Below are 18,054 nucleotides of genomic sequence, written 5' to 3'. Positions count from 1 at the left end.
TCAATGTTCATAACCAAGGAAATATGTAGGTTTTGATCCCCGGTATATGTGAATTTGAACCGCTTTCCTGCAGAAATTTTGCGGAGCTAAGCATACTCATGTATTCTTAGCCCATAGCTACATAAATTAAAAATTTGGTTGCATTCATGAATTTGAAGGACAAAGCGTCTCCTCGAATTTATGTAGGTCATCCAATAGATAATTAGCTAATTGCATATAGGTACTTATTTATGTTGATGCGATGCATATCATGCATTTACACTCTAAGCAACCTGGTATTCAATTTTCACCGACCGGAGTGCATACATGACTTCACCAGCACGTAATACCGGGCATTTCCGTGTAGAAATGGAGTGTTTATACAATAATTAATATACATAGCAATAAAAACTTGCCAATCTCAATGGAACCTTTTTTAAGCTACACCGGGATTGTGTTCTTAAACTACGTCACGCTTGGAGGGTGTTCAGGCCCCAATGATGTGTACTCCATTTTAAAGGGGGACGGGTGGAGAAAATCAATTTTTAGCGTTACGTAATTTAAGAACGCCCCCTCTTAACGAAGGGTCAATTTTTTAAATGACCAAAATAGGATACTTAACCCTCAGTACGATCAAAACCGTTGGCCCTCAGTTTTGATGACGTCATATGGACGACCCCTAAAACCAGCAGCGTCGAAATGCACATAAAAAATAAACCCAAAACTAAAAACAAGTCTCAAATTTACCACAGAATATTATTCTCTCTCAAATTAATGAAAGATTGTCAAAAATATATGAAATAAAAACAATCCTTCCCCATCTTCCCCTTCTGCTGGCAACAATGAACTGCGAGGACATCCCGCCGTGTGAATCTTCCCCCACAAAAAAAAAACCGATTGCACGCCGATTGGACAGTCTACAAAAAATGAAACATTAAAAATTAATCACTTCGACGCCACGTGATTCCAAATTTTTGGCTCGATTTTTTCATATAACTCCATACACAATCGGGTTTTAGCAAGAAAAAAAGTTTCTATTCTTAATTTGTTTTTACCATTTTTGGTGAGTTGCACCCCTCCAAATGCGTCACCCATTCGACTTCCGAGCCAATCTCGACCCGACAACCGTACGGACAGGACGTCTTGTCCGGGAAATGGATCAGCTCCACGTGACGACGCAGGGTTATCGATGAGACGTAAGTTTTTGAACATATGTCGCACGTAGAACGGGCAAATGTCGTTGCGCATGCGCGGTATGTAATGCCATGACGGTGATTCCGGTATTTGAGCAGCGTATTAAAATTGGCGAAAGTTTCGTGCGAAAATTTCGGTCCGGTGCGAGTCGTCCTTTTGTTATGAACGGAACGCGAATGCCCGGCTAAGGCAGCTTTCGAACCGAATCGCTTGTCACATTGGGGGCACGGATATTCGCGTTCGGATCGGTCGGCGAGTCTGTGAATAGTTTAGAAATATAAGAAAATATAAAATGTTGGGAATGTTTCGGGAATTTTAAGTTGTAGGATATGTGTGGAATTTTTTGTCAAGCATGCACGAGAGAATAATTTATGAAGGTCTTTCACCGCAACGTTTGTAAATTTACGAATACTTTATCTACGAATCAAGAGTTCGATACGAAGGGCGTGAAAAAATCTATCTTTATTGAATTGAAATTCAAACTCACCGTTTCTTATCATCATTTGAGCTTTCTTCTGATGCTAGAAAATGAAATCAGTTGAAGTTAGTATGCAATTTTAGTATAGTTTTTTTTAAGGTGAAAATGGTCATCATTCAAACTTTAAGGTGTTATTGTATGCAGGTTTTTAATTTCACAAGTACATACATGAAAAAATTGGAATAAAATAGACGAAAAAACTCACAGATTGCCAAATAGGTTCTGGTGGAAGAGTAAACTTTGTAAACATAAAAGTTATCGGATTTTTGAACGCAATAAAACTATCATTTAAAGAAACGCACGTAAATTTCCAGGTTTTGAACAAATTCAAATTCGAAACTCGCATACAATGACACCTTAATAAATACGAAGACATTCGCCCCGATGTTTGTAGAACCTGATCGAATTTGTAGACTTACTTGAGTGATCAACCTGATTATGTTTGTTTCTCATGTGGCGTCGGAGATTGCACAGTCTGTAGAACGTTTTTGCACATATTTTGCATACAGGCTTCAATGCTTCAAGGCCACTGAGCAAATTTGCATCATTTTCTGATACGTCTGAAATATTGAGAGCATCACACATTAATTTGTCATAGGCGCCGTTCATAAATCATGTAACGCAAGAGGGGATTTTAAAAAAATCACGCTTTTTTCGTTACATAATTTATTAACGGCCCCACATCCGCGTTTTTTATGAATTTTGCAAAAAACGCACCACGAAACCCGGCGGTGACAACCTTCTTGCTCCGCGTGACGATGAACGGTTGACATATTTCGGCTCCAAATTTTGAGTCATGTCCGAAAACAGATTCCGAACCTGCATCAAAGTCCGAACATGAATTTTCCGGTATTTCGGGGATTTCAACCTGCATCTCGTCCTCCTCTGGCTCCATTTTCACGGTGAATCTCCCCTTTGGACGGCATCCAGGTAATCGTTGGTCTGCATTCTTTTGCAAGGTGGCATCTCCATCTGACAATTCTGCACAAATCCATGTTTTAATTGTAATTAAGTAAATTTTGCAAGATTAATCGAATAGATTATTTACCACTAAGTGTGTACCCTTTCCCCAGCTTGTTTAACACTCCATTCCCCCCGGAGATGACGGCACGCAGGGAAATGGTCACATTTTCAATAGTTTTAGACAACTTGGCCAACGAGAGGATCGCGGAGGAGCAAATTTTGCAACAAAATATTTGCGGATATTCGCCTGTTTGAAAAATGAGAGAAACTTGTTCCCGAGTTAGGACGAATTTGACAAGAAGTTCCATTTCCTGGAGGGCGAGGCGACTCAGATTCGACGATCCGGAGCAGATTGAACAGCACGAAGGGGGAAATTCTGGGGATGATTTCTTATTCCCGTCATCAATTTCACGAGGAACGTGGTTCTCCTGTCGGGGGACAAAATTTGACCTCGAGTGAAACCGTGGAGGAAAGTAGATCTTGCAAAATGTGTCCTGTCCCATTTTTCCTGCTGGTGGAAATCCCCTTTCCTGCCGACATTTTACCTGCAAAAAGTATTTATAGTACTTTTACATTTTAGAATTAAATTTTGAAATGAAACTCTAAATTTATGTATTACATGTTTAAATTTATTTGTAAAACGTACTGCGTTTGACGAGTGATCTAAAGATTGTGAAAATTAATTATTTGAATTGAGTAAATTTGAATTATGTAAGGCAAACAGGGGAAAAATCAAGTTACCTGGTTGCTAATTAAGTTTCCTTTGTTTTGCTTTTGTCAGCTGCTGATTTGACTGGGTTTTGAGTCGCCCGCCGCCTGAACCAAGGGGAATGTGACACAATAATGAATCATACATTCTCTCATAATTAGATTAAGAATTCAAAATGCATTCATTCAAATAATCGTTCGAAACGAATAGCAAAAATTAAAAAATAATTAAAATCAACCAATCAACCAAATTAATTAATTTATAAAAAAGAGCATTAAAAAATGCAATACATTTATACACAAGAAACGAACCTTTACTAAAATTTGAATTCTACAAACTGCTTACATACTGTTTACGGAAGTTTATTAAAATTCGCAAATCATTAGAAAAATCTGCTTTTCAGATCAAGACCTGTACCAGAGGGTAAAGCCGGTGAATTTGGGGGCGCCGGAGGCGGAAATTTTGAATCAGCGTTGGCTTAGCTGGATAAGCTCCCTCTGGTGTGTGTTGAAATAGGAAATCAGATTTACTGGCGGGGCGGCGTGTGTAGAATACTACCGGTGGCGCGGTGTTCTACGGTCCGCGGCGATTGCCTAGAAAAATGAACTTTACTAAAATAATGTACTTGTTTATTAATCAAGGCAAGCTTGAATTATTAAGGGGCGAAAACCCCTTTATGGAAATGTCTGGTCTGTCCGTCTGTCCGTATCCACGATAACTTTAGTACGGATTCGAATTTCAACATCTGGTATTCGGCAACGTGTTTCTAATTTTTGGGGACGGGATAAGTTCGAAGATGGGCGTTGTAGGTCATAAGGTGACGACGCCACGGTGATGACGCCAACGGTCAAAGGTGTCGAATTTTTTGTTTCCGCCGTTTTAGACGTAGTTTTTGGCGGGGATTTCAGAAATCGCCATCATTTCGACGCAAGACGACCCCATCACCGTGTGGGAGGTGTCGAATATTGAAAAAATTACTTGTCCTGTGGGGTGTCTATTGAGAGGTATCGTCGTGTACATTCGAAGTACGAGAGTGGAGTGTCAAAACGGGGCAAAATGAGACGTGGAGTGATATGGGGCAATGCCAGGAAAGTTCTGAAAGACGTTGTGGGCGTGCCACAAAGACAGTTCCGTCTGTTTTCACCCCTTCGCTACATTTCGTTTGCAACAGTTTATTTTAAACTAACAAGACAAATAATTTACTAAAACATCCTAGCACAGTAAATTAATTTATGTACATATGTATCTGTATCTGTATGTCTGTATATATTAAACCTGGCATCTTTAAGATTGTGCTCGCATACCATTTCGACTAATTCATATAATAACAGTAAAATTAGTAATTTTTTATCCATCCAGGCAATATAAGGACACTGCCTTGCCTTGACTTACGGCTACTGCATGCGTAATCCAATTACTAATTATTTACAATTAATTTAGGGTGACCATATTTGTCCTGACTAAAACCGGGACATTTTTTGGCCAAAAAATTTCGCCATAATATCTAGTGCTTGGCGAAAAATTTTGCCATAATATCTAGTGCTTGGCGAAAAATTTTGCCATAATATCTAGTGCTTGGCGAAAAATTTTGCCATAATACACAGTTAAAAATTTTGCATTGATGTGAGGTAAAAAATAACTTCAAACGGAGTAATAAGTGCAGTGATGCTACATAGAGTATATTGAGGGAAAAATATCATGGGGTAATCCGTTTTACTCTACCTTGCACTCGGTGTGCATCATATAGTGTTAGTTGCATTACCCCTTATAAGCCACATTTCGTACCCCACATGAATCAAAAGCATCTGGATAGTTTATGTAGTATAATATTTTTTATCTCATATCATGGCGCAGAGTAACTATATGAAGTTAATAAATTACATATATAGAGTATCGGTTATCTTTTGCATTTATTGTACTTGCATACGTCAATTCATCATAAAAATTACAATTCATATTAATAATATTATTTAGCTAATTATCTAACACTATTATGTATAGGTTCTAAGCAATTATTGTCTCCTATCCGAGGAAGAAGTTCACGTACGAGCGAATTATCCAGGTTAAATAGTGTATCGTAACAAATATTGTTTTCTACATAAAAATACAAGTAATGTTTTAGATATTTGATAAATTGCAAAACTGTTTAAAAAGGATACAAACCGAAAAATAAGTAAGAAAGTAATACCTTCAAATGTTTGAATCCAGTTACGTTAGAAGTCGCTTGACCTCCGCAGTGTCCATTTTTAATTAATAATTTGTTGAAATTTATAAACTGAAATCTTTAGAAGATCAAGTGGACAGAAAACTGACTGAAAGTAAAAAGCGGGCGTTTAACTCAATATCGGTGATAGACCATGCCGAGTTTAGCTTATACGGGGTAGCCAAGTTTAATGTAGGGTATTGCGATCTGGCATTTACGCTATGTATGACATCGCTCCTTCATATGAAATTAAACGTGCGCAATATTGGGTTACTTTGCGTCACTTTCTTCATCTAGGGTAACTTTTCCCTATTACTTTACGATGGGGTAGTGCGATTTACGCAATATGCAGTTAATAAAAATTTTACTTGTCGAAGAGTAAACGTCTTTTCTAACTGTGTATCTAGTGCTTGGCGAAAAATTTTGCCATAATATCCAGTGCTTGGCGAAAAATTTTGCCATAATATCTAGTGCTTGGCGAAAAATTTTGCCATAATATCCAGTGCTTGGCGAAAAATTTTGCCATAATATCTAGTGCTTGGCGAAAAATTTTGCCATAATATCTAGTGCTTGGCGAAAAATTTTGCCATAATATCCAGTGCTTGGTGATTCAGATATCACCGAATTTTGGGAATGGGCCAGGAAAGAAAATTAAATGAATATTACATGTACGTCACTAGTATTTATGTACTAAAATGTACTTTTTCATCAATATTTTGGCGAAAAAGTGAAATAATTTAACTTTGCTCTACGATTTAAAAAACCGGGACACTTTATCAAAACCGGGACATTTTCGGGACGCCGGGACAGGGTTTGAAAAGCGGGACATGTCCCGGCTAAACCGGGACGGATGGTCACCCTAAATTAATTACATATATAAGTACGTAAACTTGTTTCAATAATTAATTAAGTAAAATGAGTTAATCAATAGAACTAACTTTATTCTAATTAATTTGTCACCTTGTTGAAGACAACACAGGTTTTGAACTTTATACTATTTGTTTGTTCTGAATAATTCATCTAGTGTAAATTTTCAAATTTTATTTAAAAAATAATACTATAATACTATAATAAATATTTATATAATTATAATAAATATTTTTTTCTAAATTTTCGAAATGATCGAACATTGAAAGAACAACTATGTTTAGCAAAGTTATGAATATATATAACTATTTTCGCAATTTTGCCAATGCCAAATTTATTTTAAAACAAATTAATATTTTTACCCGAATGAAGACCAACCTTAAAGCAAAACGACACTCTATGCAGAAGCGGCCAAGCGCTGTTAAAAGTAACGCCAGCAGAATCACAAATGCTGTGCCAATGTTTGAAATCAACTCTTGTGGCTTAAATTCTTGCTTCAAACTTACCTTCCCATCCTTAATTTTTAACATGTGCAAATAAATCATAAGATTTTGCCAAAAACTGTACAACCCACTTTCAACCACGTGTTCAAACTTCATCTTTTACTTCGCCGTAGCTTCGCCCCAAGCTCCAATCCTAGCATAAATTCTCCTCTCAAATATCGTGTCGTCACTTCTCTTGTACACTTTCCCATTAAGATGGGATCTCCCACTTTGGCCAAATAATCTCGTGATAAAGTGGTCAGAGCGAAAGTATGCGGATTGTGTCCCAATACAAGCCCAAACCTGGACTAAAAATGGAGTTCCATATCCTAAGAAACTTATTCCTCCATCACTAATGGAAGTGCAAGAATAAAAAGAAAAACTTTATTCCCTAGATAGACATAATCGAACTCTAAGTTATATTCGGGAACAAATGAACTACGAACAGCCGTTGGGTCTATTTCGAACACAATCTGAACTGCAATTGACGTGGTTCTGTTTCCACAAAGAATGCTAGCTACTACAGTTCCAGTGCTTTCCTTGAGTGGCATGCCTTTCAGAATGTGCAAGAGTTGGCGGAAATCAGAAGTTGATCGACTCCATTTCGGTGGAATGTTGTCACTGCTTCCAATATAAATTTTACTATGATGGACACATAGTTCCGATACTCTTGCAGCCCATGAACTGCCCAATCTAGGGATGGAAACAAGCTTGCTTTCTCCCCAAAATAATTCAACTGACAATCCATTAAGTCTGTAAGTTCGAGTGTTGCCCTCTAAAGTAATCAGTAGCTGACAAGGAATTTGAAATGCAACCAAAATCAAGTTAAGCAATTTCCTATGGAAACCAGGTCCAGAATTGAATAGGATAAAGACAACCCTACTGAAATACACAAGCTCTCTGTATCGTCCAGCAGGCTCGAATCGTACGGCACGGCTGTGTTGGGGAGGGATCACCACGGCGTAAATGAGGCAGGTATGGTAACTCCGGATAATTGGATTTATTCGAGCAAGTAGTTTGTACGACTTGCTGAAATAAGGACAGGAATTAGTCAGTGTGCGATCGCAGTGCGTTTTGGTTGCCGAAATTTGCTTAATTTTTGTGGCGAGGCATCCACTAAAATCTTGCTACGAGTTTCGCAAGATGTGAAGATTGCCTCTTAAAATTGTGCGGCAGCAGAAATTAATTAAATTATTGATGAATTGTATGAATTTTTGATACTCACTACTTTACGGTTAAATTTCCAATATCCAGGCCGTTTAATTGGTATGGTTGCCTAATTCCTGATGGGACTTGGAAATTCCCCACGTAACTTAAACCTATATGACATGGTCCACCTGAGTTTATGGTTTCTACAAACCCGGCAATTTCATATGAATCTTTTGCCATTGTATCCAGCAAATTACTTAGGGCGACTAGGACCGGCAATAAACAGGCTTGCTTCATTGCAGCTTAGGATCGGAATGATATCTTAAAGCAGTTTGTGGTTAAAGGAATTATTCACTTCTGCATAGATATTGATTCACAGGTACATTAATTTTTCAGAGTTTACCCATAAATAACGCTAAACACAAATGTAAAATATAAGGAATACAGAACTTCAAAGGGTGTTGATTTAATTCGTCCCGATTGTTTTTTTTTGTAACCCGACCTAAATTTACAAAAATGAGTATTTACTCATTATTTTAAATTTACAAAGTCAAAAGAAAGGGTTAAGGGCATGATTAGTATAAATTGCCGGAATACAAACACAAGCAATATGTCTCCAATTAAAAAAATTACCCCGAAGTTTTCACTGTTTTTGAGGTGCAAGTTTTCGAATATTAACAAGAGAAATCGGAACGAATTACATCAACACCCTTTATAAATTTTGATGTATGCGCACAAAGGCAAAACTATGTATGCAGATAAAGCCATGGTTTCATATTAATCACTTACTGTCGCAAGCGATACTGGACACGAATGTAAAAATAGTAATAATTTGTATGTATGTATGTATATGTTTTAGGCTAGGAAGTGATAGTTCGTGTATTGATTAAAAACGTACATATATATGTATTTAATAAATATGTATGACTGCTGAATATAAGCTTTATGTAAAAACAAGGTTTGTTTTTTAAGCACAACCACGCAAAAGGCAAGTAACAAATAAACAAGTACTTCTTTCCACTTATAAATTATTAAAATTCGGACCAGGCATTGAGAACCATACATACGAGTAAGAATTATATGATTCGACAAACAGATCCGCCGAGTATTTCAAAAGTGGAATTACTCTGTTTCAGTATGTTCCCCACATGAAAAGAACTCAAACTCAACATTTTTTTCTGGCGCCAAAATTTTCCCTGGGGGGTTATGAGAATAATGGGAGATTCATATGGTGCACATAGGGCACTGCATATCTATGGAACGGGTGGATGAAATTTCAAAAACAAAATTTTGTTACACTCTTTGGATCAGTACCTCGAGGTGTTTTTCGAACTGAGTTGAAATTCCAACTTTTAGGGGTTTTGTGCATTAACGAAAAATTTCCGGAAAAATTGGTTTCTGGAAATGACGAAAAAAGTATGGCGCAAGGTTTATCGGTTAGATCTACCCCAATTTTTGATATGTTAAAGATATTTGGTAGTAGAACGAAAGTTAAATTACCCAAAAAGTCGAAATCGACCTGCGTGACCTTCTTTCGGGGAACGAAAGGTCACAATGTCAAAGCTCACGGGGCCACATAAATGGGATATCGTTGCAAAGGTCTTGACGAGAGGATTCCGAAAATATATACTTTGTGGGGTCTGGGACCACACCCTGCAAATCTAGAGGCAGGAGAACATATTTGAGTTTTTCCCATTCATCCTTCCGTGTTAGCTCCCAATTCACTGCTGTGTTAAATTTTGGTCAACCGCAGATTTTCGTTCTTTTGTCTCTAAATAATCAGGGGGTCGTCCCAGACCCCACAAAGTATATATTTTCGGAATCCTCTCGTCAAGACCTTTGCAACGATATCCCATTTATGTGGCCCCGTGACCTTTGACATTGTGACCTTTCGTTCCCCGAAAGAAGGTCACGCAGTTCGATTTCGACTTTTTGCGTAATTTAACTTTCGTTCTACTACCAAATATCTTTAACATATCAAAAATTGGGGTAGATCTAAACCTTGCGCCATACTTTTTTCGTCATTTCCAGAAACCAATTTTTTCGGAAATTTTTCGTTAATGCACAAAACCCCTAAAAGTTGGAATTTCAACTCAGTTCGAAAAACACCTCGAGGTACTGATCCAAAGAGTGTAACAAGATTTTGTTTTTGAAATTTCATCCACCCGTTCCATAGATATGCAGTGCCCTATGTGCACCATATGAATCTCCCATTATTCTCATAACCCCCCAGGGAAAATTTTGGCGCCAGAAAAAAATGTTGAGTTTGAATTCTTTTCATGTGGGGAACATACTGAAACGGAGTAATTCCACTTTTGAAATACTCGGCGGATCTGTTTGTCGAATCATATAATTCTTACTCATACATAAATACAAATTTATTTATCAGTGGTCAACGCCGACCAATCTGGCGTCAGCGGCGGCGCCAATTTGCTGTGAATATAAGGCGGTGTCGGCCGGCAGGCGTGTAAGAATACGAAGTATATAAGACTCATAGGGATACCCATAAATTATGTAAGGCAAAAATGTCGAATTTATAGACCCGCTGCCAGCCTTTAACATGTGCCAAATATCTTTGGAGGCTTGAACCAGAGTGTGCAAAAAAGCGCCTTTATGGGAAAAAATTCATGCCTTTTTGCCGTTTTGCCCGTTTCAATGCCGGATTGCCTTTTTGCGTGCCTTTTTGCCCGTTTGATGCCTTTTTGCCTTTCTCCGTATGTTTCCATTGGGTATTGCCTGAACCATTTGATAAATTTTTCTATAGACAAGAAAGAGTGACAACAATGTAATTAGCTTTACATTTCGTTTTTCTAAAACTTTAACAACCTAACACTTTTTCACAGCTACTCCGCAAAATTATTTCCCTACGCGCGCATGATAATTAAGAATATTTGTGCACCTAAAGATGTGCATATGCATAGATAATAATCTACATGTGTATATGTACATATATATAGATGATAATCCAAATCGGCTTAATATCTTAATTATTCACATATCGAAAAATCCTGTGAACTGTGAACGATTACCACTAAACAGCATACGATAGTATGATCACATTGCCCCAATTTTACCAAAAAGGCATTTCGGGCAATCGGGCATGGCCAAAATTCACGTGCCTAATAGGCAAACAGGCATTTTAGGCACGGCATGCCTTTTTGCCCTTGGACACTCTGGCTTGAACCCCTCACCCCCTTCTCCCGCGACGTAATTTTTGGACAGGCCCCAAAAAGCTACAGATCTCCGGTGGAGCGAAATCGTGAAATCGGGGCGTATTGTCCTGTGTAATGCACATTTACATATCTATACGTATGTAAATGCCCCGATATTTCGCCAATTTTTACTTCTACCCAGTGCCTACACTTATCTACTCTCGTTATACAACAGTTACCGGCGGAGGTCGGAGGTACTTTGACATTCAACTGCTTCGGTAAAACGTAATTTATCACCGGTCGGAACATACTTTTACATAGGCTAAATCCTACTCCACCCAACACGTAAACACTTTGGTAATAAAAATATTACCTGCACCTGAGGCAATTTCGTACATTAAGAAGATAACTTACAACTATAGTGTTACCACAAAGGACAAGTGCATAATACCATCGACGATAATAATCATATGTACATGTCACAAAATTATATGTCATATCCTATATCATTCTCTCCTTCAGCTTTCACAATCACGAGATTTTATGTACATTACACACTTGCCCGTATGCCCATTATCCAGTCTCTTATCGCATAGTACAAACCTAATTATCTCCTTATCTACTCTATAACTGAGGGAATATAGACAAGCAATATGTGCCATTAATCATTAGAGGTTCTGTTTTCCACGCAAGCACCAAATATCAGGAACACTTACACAGCTGACAATTCACACCTTAACAATATTTAACGTCTCAGGAAAAAGTAAGTTGTTTCATATTCTGATTTTTGCATCCTCAATTGCATAATTTAACAGGTTACATAAGAGGATAAACAATTAATTTATGTTAATATGACGGCTTAAATAAGTTTCGCGACATTAATTAGAATTTTAGAGAATTGATAAATTGCATGCCCCGCTAATAACGCATCACAGTGTCTGATAAAAGATATCTAGTTTCGCTTTATGGTTTGCAGACATAGTTGGGGAGGAATGCAGGAATGCAGGAATGCATGACTCATTATCCTCAAAATCAGCACATTTTGAAGGATTTATCGACTCGGAATTTATTTTAAACCTTTTAACAACTAATTTACCGAGCAGGTTGTCGCCAATTCTTTTTAAAATATCACCCGTGTTAAATGTAATATATGTAACGCAGACAATTTGTCTGCTTATCGTTCAGTGCGGATAACTACTCCCATAATTTTATCTCCAACCAGGCATATGTACATATGCACATACTAACAATGCTATGGTGTGAAGTGTAACCCTCCGATTTGGTTGAGATTTCGAAATTATGTGGTCCATGTCAATACAACCAAAGTTTCTTGAGGCAGTTTGTGCGATGGTGAGAATTTGCCAACATATTTCCGGGCAAAGTTGAAAAACGGGCGATTTTTACCAGGCGGAGGAAGCAAGCTCAACTTCCATTCTCTTCCCGTACTAAAAATTGCACATTTTCCAACTTTGACCTCAAATATTTTGGCAAATTCTGACTATCGTACAGACTTCCTCAAGAAACTTTGGTTGTATTGACATGGACCACATAATTTCGAAATTTCAACCAAACCGGAGGGTTACACTTCACACCATCGCATTGTACATAAGCTTAAAAGTCAACGCATACCCAGGCTTGGTATTATGCTGAATATTTAAATAAAGTTGTGTAAAACTTTGTCAAAGATGAGTAACGCATAGGATGATAAAACAATCCGCTGACACTTGTCCAATACTTTTGTTGCCTCGTCCTCCATTTCATTCGACTAGACTTTATTGCATATGCACACAACTTTGCTTTGAGTTTAAATATGTTCAACAAGCACGGCACGCGAAGGGTTGAGACCTCTCAATTTATGCCGCATTGCATTTTATTAAACTTAACTTTACTCAATCTATTCTCAGGTCGGAACAAATTATGAAAAAACGTGAAATTACTCTTCTCCTATTGGGGAAATCAGGCGTAGGAAAATCCACCTTTATCAACTCCTTTGCCAATTATGCTACTCACGCTGACATAAATAACATAAAAACCATCCAAGATGTCCACGCCCCTATTCCCTGCTTGTTCATGATGACTGACAGCAATAACAATGAGATCGAGGTTACCCTCGGCGACGAGAAAAATCAAGACGGAAACGAATAAATGGACTCTACGGGGGCCGGAACGCGGGCCTGTAAATCGTACAGCTTCGCCTTTCAAGATGTCACTGTCACCCTAATCAACACCCCCGGAATTATAGGCACCGGTGGGGTCGAAGTTAATAAGCAACACCTGGAAAACATCCTGGAATTTGTATCTTCCATTAAGTCCATTGACGCCATTTGCATCCTCCTAAAACCCAATGAAGATCGGCTTGACAGCATTTTACGGTACTGTTTCCTAGACCTGCTGTCCCAACTGGATCGTTCCGCCGCTCGAAACATTATCTTCCTCTTCACCCATTCCAGAAGCATCCAGTACCGACTTGGATCGATGGGGACGTCCATCAAAAAAATCATGGAAACAATCAAGGAGACAAAACCTGACTTGGATTTTGAATTTTTTACGGAAAATTGTTTCCTCTTCGACAGCGAGGCCTTCAAGTTCGTCGTTGCAAAGGATAAGATTGGAGATAAAAGTAATTCAGGAAAGTTGGAATAAATCGCGGCAAGAGTGTATTCGTCTGGTAAAGAGAATACAAACTTTTACAAGTCGTGACGTCTCGAATATGATGTCCATTTTCAGAACGAGACAACTTATCGACGCTCTCCTCCCTCTATTGAAAACTATTGAGGGTCATATCCTAGAAAATGAGGAAGCTTGTGGCTTAAAAGAAAAACAAATCCGGGAATTTCAAGGGGATATCACTGAACTGCAAAAAATCATGTACATTCCAAGAATTCATGCAGAAATCGAGTATTTCAAAAATCCCAGGATAATTTGCAAATCCGAAAAGTGCACGATGCGAACTAAAGTTGAGGTGGAATACGAACCACTGCGGGACCAAATTTGCTACGAGGCAGAAACATCGGTATGGACCAATTTGAAAGGTTTGTTGGACGCCCACCCCCTCGTCCGAGGACCTAAAGTTGCAGGTAAAATTGTACATCATTTTAATATCAGTACAGTTGATACAGCAAATTCTTTAAGATATCAGTTTACAATTTCACATGCTTGATTTAAATAAGTACTTTTTCCTCTAACGCGTGTTGTTAACTTATGTAAATTAATTCTACTATTCTACTATTAATCATAAATACATGATAGGAACTACTTTGACAAAACTGCATTTCTTATTCGGACAGAATCGAGTATAAAAATGATACTATCCTAAAATATGTCTCAGGTTACACCATGAGGGACCTAGCAATACTAGCGAAACCACTAGTACTCGGCACTTCGGTCCCCACTCGAAAGGGGTTTCTGCCCGGGATTTTCAGTGCTTTTGCCATACAAAAGGCGTTAGGACATGGTTTTGACGAATTCATACTTTAATTGCGGGATGGTTTTTAGTCGTAGAGATTTCTAACTTGTTTTATGTGAAAGCCCATGTCTCAAACTATAGGTAAGCATATCTGGCTTCCGATTTTGTGTACTCTGCGAAATGAGGCAAGGTCAAATTTGGAGAGGTGTCCTTTTTTAGTTTTCCAAACCAGTGTTCTTATAAAATGGCGTTGAACAAAATATTTTTTTCTTAGGTCCTGATGCAAAAATCGTCTTTGCGACTATTTTTAAGGGACTTAGCATGCTTTTCACTATATAAAACCACGTTTGCCTTATGCGTATCTTTTAAGTCCGTTTTGCAGTCTAATTTCATACTTGTCTTAATGGAATGCGCTCTTTAACGCAACTCTTCCACTTTTAAGGCCCCCACATTTTACGACTTTGATGCTAAAAATCCCTAACGTGGTTTTTATCCAAGGTACATATAGTATATTGCACTTGAAGTACTTTTGACAAAATTTTGATAAGTGGTTATACCCCACGGACTGAGTTTTCATCAGACCTTATAAAATTTTTGGAAAAGTTCCCGTCGTTTTCGATGTCGAACTTCAGAAATAATTTAACTAACCAAAACGCAATAATTTTATTATTTTGTCACTTGTACCTTGTAGATAAAATAGTTCTGCAGTGGGGGACACAAAAAGATTAGTAAAATTTATTTTCTAAAAAATTTGACCATTAATTTTCCAAATAAGTTCACGAGTTTTTTAGGATTCCGCGACAGCTGATTAGCTAGGGTCGTTCTCCAAAACTGTTTACACAAAATCTTCACTGTTTAGTTTAATATTATTTGGGACACTTAGAGCTTTGCCCTCAATCTTCATTTGACCGAGTGGGTCCGCGTTCAAGGTCAGCAGGTCAATTTTCCTGTGCACGGTCCAATTTATCAATTTTCATGAAAAAGTATCAGCGATGATGGAGGCCCAACATTATGTAATTCATGTAGATTCTTTTATTATTACATGCAATGATTATCTAGGGTTGTAATATTAACAATCATTCACCTCTGACCTCTTAGGTTATCATGCTATATGAGTAATTCAGTTTGGAAAGTGTTTTTTTGGCTCCTTCCAACTCTGGGGGCACTGGAGGGGGCATTTATAAAGCTATCGGCCTAAAATTTTAAATATGTCTTTTTGAGAGTATTATCTTACAACTGACCAAAAATCAGTTCAAAATTCAACTCCCCGCCAGAGATATTCACCCGCGAATTCGTCAAAACCATGTCCTAACGCCTTTTGTAAGCAACGTTTTTTGCACCTATTTTTGTGTGTCGAACGTAGAAAACTTATTGCATAATGTGGAAAGTGCTTTTTTCCTATCTGGTATGATAGAAACACAATTTTTTATTCTATTCGCTGGTGGATTATGCGGAATGGTGAATAAAACGTCGGAAATTATTCTGAACCAGTTAAAATATGCCAGCCTGGGCAGGGTTTTGGATAGAAAACTGTTCTTGAAACGGGTTCGTGGATGTTCGGCAGTAAAAGTGAGGTTCGGCAGTAATTTTGTAGATGTACTGACACCCTTGAAAATGATAGTTCTGTGTATTAAAGGCACGGTGAGGTTGTTATTGTTGAGGTAATTTAACTATTCCTATTTCAGAGTTAATAATCAAGGTGTATTAGATAAATAAATATCTGCCCATTTTTGAGCAATGAATAAAGTAAATGTGCCAAAATGTTTCCTCGTAAGTTTGGGTGTTGCGCCGAGAAATACAACTCGATACCTTGCGTTAAAATTACCCCTTCATATGATAGCCAATCCCTCCCAGGATTGGGGAGAGTTGGCACTATAGTAATGCAAAATGTATCATTAATTAGGTTCAGTACAACATGATGTGTAACTTATCCCGAAAGCTCAAACAATTTTTCCTCCTAGGTTACTAGCCCAAAAAACGCATCACAGAAGTTGACTTCAGAAATCTAGAGTTTTAACTTAATACATGTATCTACATACATACTTAATACATACATAGATCTTTTTGTAAGTAATTTACCCAAAAAAATAAGCTTTCCACGTTTTTCTTTTACCCAGTTTCCATCATAAATATATTTTTAACACATATTTCAGATGTGATATTCCGTCCTCTCCACATTGTGTCACTAACCTCACAGAATCTCATAACCATCGTAACTTACGAATAAATATCTACGATAAGAAGAATACTAAGGTCACGAAGAAATAATGAAGATGTTAAGTTTTCTAATTAATTAATAAATCAATAAATCAACATCTGTTAATTGCCGATCAATTGCGTATTCATCACGGCACGGTAAATTTATGCATTTAGCCACAAAACAAACATCTGCTCTGAATAAATGGATGTACGTATAAATTTATGCGTCATTCTGATATTCGCCCTACATAAATGGTGAATTATAGAGATTCTAATATGCGAATTAACAATTCTCCTCGTAACACTCTTGCATATATTTTATAATACAAAATATTTGCCTATACGTATTGGTTCCGCAACTCTTTACTAACAAGCAATTTTATTCTAATTTGAATCCTTATCTTCAAATCGGAGGCATAAATCATCCTAATTCTTTAGAATCGAATATGAGATCCTAACCGACCTTTATCGCTTTTGAAGATTTGTATTTTTAGCCCGAACCATGGCTTATGTAATTGTCATGTCCGTCTGTCTGTCTGTCTGTCTGTCTTTCGATAACTCTCGAACGCGTTGACCGATTAACTTAAAATTTTTACCATATGCATATTGGACAAAGTTAGGAAACGAGTTCGATGATGGGCCAAATCGGTCAAGTGGTTGACCGGTGGGGTTCGTCGGAGTGGGTGGGGTATCATGAACCAAAATTTCAAAATTGTCAAAGAAAACTGAAATTCGCTACAGAGGTTGCTAATGGCTCCTAGTAGATAAAAATGACTTTCAGTTGGAAAAAAATTTTATCTTGAGCGACCCTATGGGGTGACACATACTGATTTTTCAAAATCGTCATATTGAGCTGAAATTTGGTAGAGAGGTTGCTAATGGGTTCTAATGGAAGAATTTGGCATGACATTGATAAAATTTTAATCTTGAGCGACCCTATGCTATGGGGTGACCGATGCCGATTTTTAGAAATTAACATAGAAAGCTGAAATTTAGACCAGAGATGCTTATTGCTTTCTCATGAAATAATATGAAGTTAAATATGAACAAAAATTAACCAAGGGGCTCTATAGACGACCTCCGCTGGGAAGTAGTCAAGGGGAAGGGATAGTAAATCTTTTTAGAATTTGGAGCCTAGTAATACGAAGGATTGATGGAAGAATTAGTGTACATTAGTAGCACATAATTTCATACAAAACTATTGACAAACATGGGTTTACTAATCACTCCTGGTTCGAGCTAAACAAAGCTGTACTGATAGGTTTTTAAAGTT

The 18,054-nt window shown here is 37.6% G+C and overlaps 2 protein-coding genes across 4 annotated transcripts; one reads left to right on the top strand and one right to left on the bottom strand.

The window, feature by feature from the left end:
- Positions 1–716: 716 nt before the first annotated feature.
- LOC118438641 lies at positions 717–4,065 on the bottom strand. 2 transcript variants are annotated; one of them, XM_035859182.1, is made up of 9 exons: positions 3,741–4,065; positions 3,356–3,430; positions 3,234–3,277; positions 2,700–3,159; positions 2,369–2,632; positions 2,071–2,211; positions 1,661–1,694; positions 1,035–1,431; positions 717–896 (listed from the first exon to the last, which is right to left on the bottom strand). In XM_035859182.1, exons 4-9 carry the CDS (start codon positions 3,115–3,117, stop codon positions 765–767), a joined length of 1,386 nt encoding a protein of 461 aa, XP_035715075.1. In that variant the 5' UTR covers positions 3,118–3,159; positions 3,234–3,277; positions 3,356–3,430; positions 3,741–4,065; the 3' UTR covers positions 717–764. The 2 variants fall into 2 exon arrangements, with proteins under 2 accessions (XP_035715075.1, XP_035715076.1); XM_035859183.1 differs by having other exon boundaries at positions 3,261–3,277.
- Positions 4,066–11,846: 7,781 nt separating this feature from the next.
- On the top strand, positions 11,847–16,834 carry LOC118438637. Of its 2 annotated transcripts, none has more exons than XR_004836959.1 (3): positions 11,847–11,939; positions 13,081–14,253; positions 16,736–16,834. XR_004836959.1 is itself a non-coding variant. In XM_035859175.1 (3 exons), the coding sequence occupies exons 2-3, from the start codon at positions 13,887–13,889 to the stop codon at positions 14,651–14,653; spliced, it is 516 nt and encodes a 171-aa protein (XP_035715068.1). In that variant the 5' UTR covers positions 11,847–11,939; positions 13,081–13,886; the 3' UTR covers positions 14,654–14,655. The 2 variants fall into 2 exon arrangements, 1 of the variants encoding a protein (XP_035715068.1); XM_035859175.1 differs by lacking the exon at positions 16,736–16,834 and adding an exon at positions 14,505–14,655.
- The last annotated feature ends 1,220 nt before the right edge of the window (positions 16,835–18,054 follow it).

The sequence above is a fragment of the Folsomia candida genome, unplaced genomic scaffold (assembly GCF_002217175.1).
Source record: "Folsomia candida strain VU population unplaced genomic scaffold, ASM221717v1 Fcan01_Sc023, whole genome shotgun sequence".
In the NCBI taxonomy this organism is placed as follows: Eukaryota; Metazoa; Arthropoda; class Collembola; order Entomobryomorpha; family Isotomidae; genus Folsomia; species Folsomia candida.
This window is presented reverse-complemented; position numbering and strand designations above follow the sequence as displayed.